The sequence below is a fragment of the Battus philenor genome, unplaced genomic scaffold, assembly GCF_028537555.1.
Source record: "Battus philenor isolate CCGP_79_NKW_IND1 unplaced genomic scaffold, ilBatPhil1.0.hap1 SCAF_30, whole genome shotgun sequence".
Taxonomy (NCBI): Eukaryota; Metazoa; Arthropoda; class Insecta; order Lepidoptera; family Papilionidae; genus Battus; species Battus philenor.
In genome coordinates this window covers 1,018,125-1,020,769 of record NW_027181694.1, presented here as the reverse complement: position 1 = coordinate 1,020,769, position 2,645 = coordinate 1,018,125, and the positions used below count along the sequence as shown (strand labels likewise).

Below are 2,645 nucleotides of genomic sequence, written 5' to 3'. Positions count from 1 at the left end.
GTTCGATACGATCGGTTAAGGAGTTGCTCTATTAAAATATAATTTAATTTTTATTTATTTAATATACTACTTACATAATTTTTATATTTTAAACAAATCAATAAAAATCTATTTAAATTCTTTATTAACATCAAGGACAAAATGCGAGAAATTTTTCTACATATTTTAAATCAATACCAATGGATATTTTAAACCCAATTTTAAGAAATAATAAACTAAATTGTATTTAGTGGTAGAATAGAAGGTATAAATTCATAAATTTTAAATGTATTATTAGAAAAATATTAATTTGTGTGAATATTTTTATAAAACCTAGTCAGTAAGAATAATTATTAAATTCTCATTTTTAAAGTTTCAAGAATACTGTTGTTTGTAGAACCTTATGAGTAAATAAGTATAATTGAATGAGATAATTAGACATATAATTGTATTTAAAAGTTTTTTCAAAAGAAAAGTTTATATATGTAACGTATATTGTAATAAATCGTAAATATTTTATCAATAAATAACAGTAACAATTTAACTAAAAATATTTATAGTATTTATTTCTAAAAATAGTTGATCGATGGCCGTATGCTAAATGAATCATAGGCTCGAGTCTGTTTTCATATGGCAGTATTATCCTTTCTTCGTGACATTTGATCACGAAAACAAGCATCGTGTTATAATAAACAAATTATAAAATGGCAAAATCAATTAGAAGCAAATGGAAGCGAAAATGCAGAGCAATCAAACGCGAGAGATATGCCGTTAAAGAATTGGCCAGGTTAAAGAAGATGCTGGGCATTAAAGAAGATAAACCCGAGGGTGAGGTTATGGAAACGGAACAAGTGATATATTTAGACGCTGGTCAGTTGAGCAAAAAAAAGAAGAAAGAGAAACCGCCTCCGGAGGAAGAGGAAGATGTCCCAATGAGCTCAGACGATGAAAATGTTGAAGTATCCGGTGAAAATGGCGAAAAGAAGGTATACAGCACAAAAACTTTAAAAGACCAGAACGGTCAATATCCAGTATGGTTGCACAAGAGGAAAATTGCTAAAATGAATAAGGTCGGTAAGAAAAACGCAAAAAAGCGTTCGAAAAAACGAAGACGATAGTTCAAGGTTGTTATGGATTAAAATAGTTAAAACAAGATCATGTTTTATTTATCGCTTCATTCTATTTCCTCTTACCACTTCCATCTACTGTGCATCAAATACACAGATACTGACTAGCAATATCAGTTTTAAATATAACCGCACAGTGGTTGTTTTTTAATCATAGCCCTTATTGATCTTTATTGTTTGGATTTTTGGAATTACATACTTATAGATGTAAGAATAACCTAGTGCTTTAGCAAGTTGAAATTGCAGTAGACAGGTCAGTGTCTTAAGGTTCTATTGTAGAGATCTCTGGCAAGCACAGGTCAGGATATCCAAGCATAAGGTAGAGAAATTACCTTGTAAAGGTTTTAATAAAATACTTGGTGCAGACTGCTTGAAAATCTATAGACCTAAGTCGAGCAGCAGACATCATAGGGTTTACTTTATAATGGCAGCTGGAAGAAACTTTAATATACTAATGTGATCTAAAAAATAAGATGAATGATCGACAGTTTTTTTTCCTTGGTAGTTAAGACGTTCCATAACACCTAGTGTCTTTTTGACTGAAGGTTTAATTGTCTCAGAGTAATTTGTTCCACAACCACTGTATTTGCCGATTTGACTTTTTGTGACACCACTTTGATGCAATTATAACAAAAATGAATCAAGTTTTGAAGGCTCTACCAGATAAAGACTAATTGTTCTAAGAACCGGAATAGGCATTGGCAAGTGTATTTTATCAGGTGGAAGAAGAATAAAGAATTTACATTTTGTAAACAAATCTACCCGACTGTTTGTTTACCACAGAATTATATATTTTTTTCACAGGTATTCTGAATCTTGTTAAAATATTTGGTCAAGTTTAGTATTATTAGAGGAACCAGAAAGTAATGTATTTTCTGTCAAAATATTTTACAGAAAAAATGACTGATTTTACTGCTCCGGCATTCAAAATTGGTATACTATATAGCAAAAAGTTGTTAATAACAAAGGTGAATATATTGTTAATTAAAAATAAAAACTTGTAAAGATGCAGTCATATGAATTTAACTTAAGAAAGCAACATTACTTTCTGGTCCCCCTAACATTTTATTTCTTTGCTTAATACAGTCATTTGACTTGCTCACTCATTTATACATAGTTGCCTTTAGCATTATCTCTTAAATCAAACCTGATAAAGCTGTATGCTGGCAGACTGCCTTATAGATGCTATGGTGGAACATGGCATCCAATAAAACACCTAAGGTTATTGACAAGGAGTAAATAAAACAAAAAGTTTTTAAATATTATAATGTCTTTGGTTTGTAAACCGCTGAACGGTTTGACGCTTTCTCCAGCTCCTGCTTGTGGAGCTCCCCTTCGATGTGCCTCATCAGGAATGTGGTCGATACAACAGTGTTACAAAGAGAACAGTAACAGATTATATTGTTTATCTGTAAAAAATAGAGGAAAGAGAATTAATTAATAAATAAATATATGTATATTTTTTCTATATATATCTTGTGAAAATATGATCACTCTTAAACATCACTGGATTTCAACAGGTCAATAATTTCTAGCAGT

General features: G+C 30.5%; 1 protein-coding gene across 1 annotated transcript; it reads left to right on the top strand.

The window, feature by feature from the left end:
- The first annotated feature begins 625 nt into the window (after positions 1–625).
- Positions 626–1,132, top strand: LOC137927401 (protein LLP homolog). Its single transcript, XM_068771200.1, has one exon. It carries the CDS (start codon positions 684–686, stop codon positions 1,095–1,097), a length of 414 nt encoding a protein of 137 aa, XP_068627301.1. The 5' UTR covers positions 626–683; the 3' UTR covers positions 1,098–1,132.
- The last annotated feature ends 1,513 nt before the right edge of the window (positions 1,133–2,645 follow it).

Excerpts from the sequence above, each read along its gene's own strand:
- LOC137927401 (XM_068771200.1), top strand. The coding sequence starts at position 684 with ATGGCAAAATCAATTAGAAGCAAATGGAAGCGAAAATGCAGAGCAATC.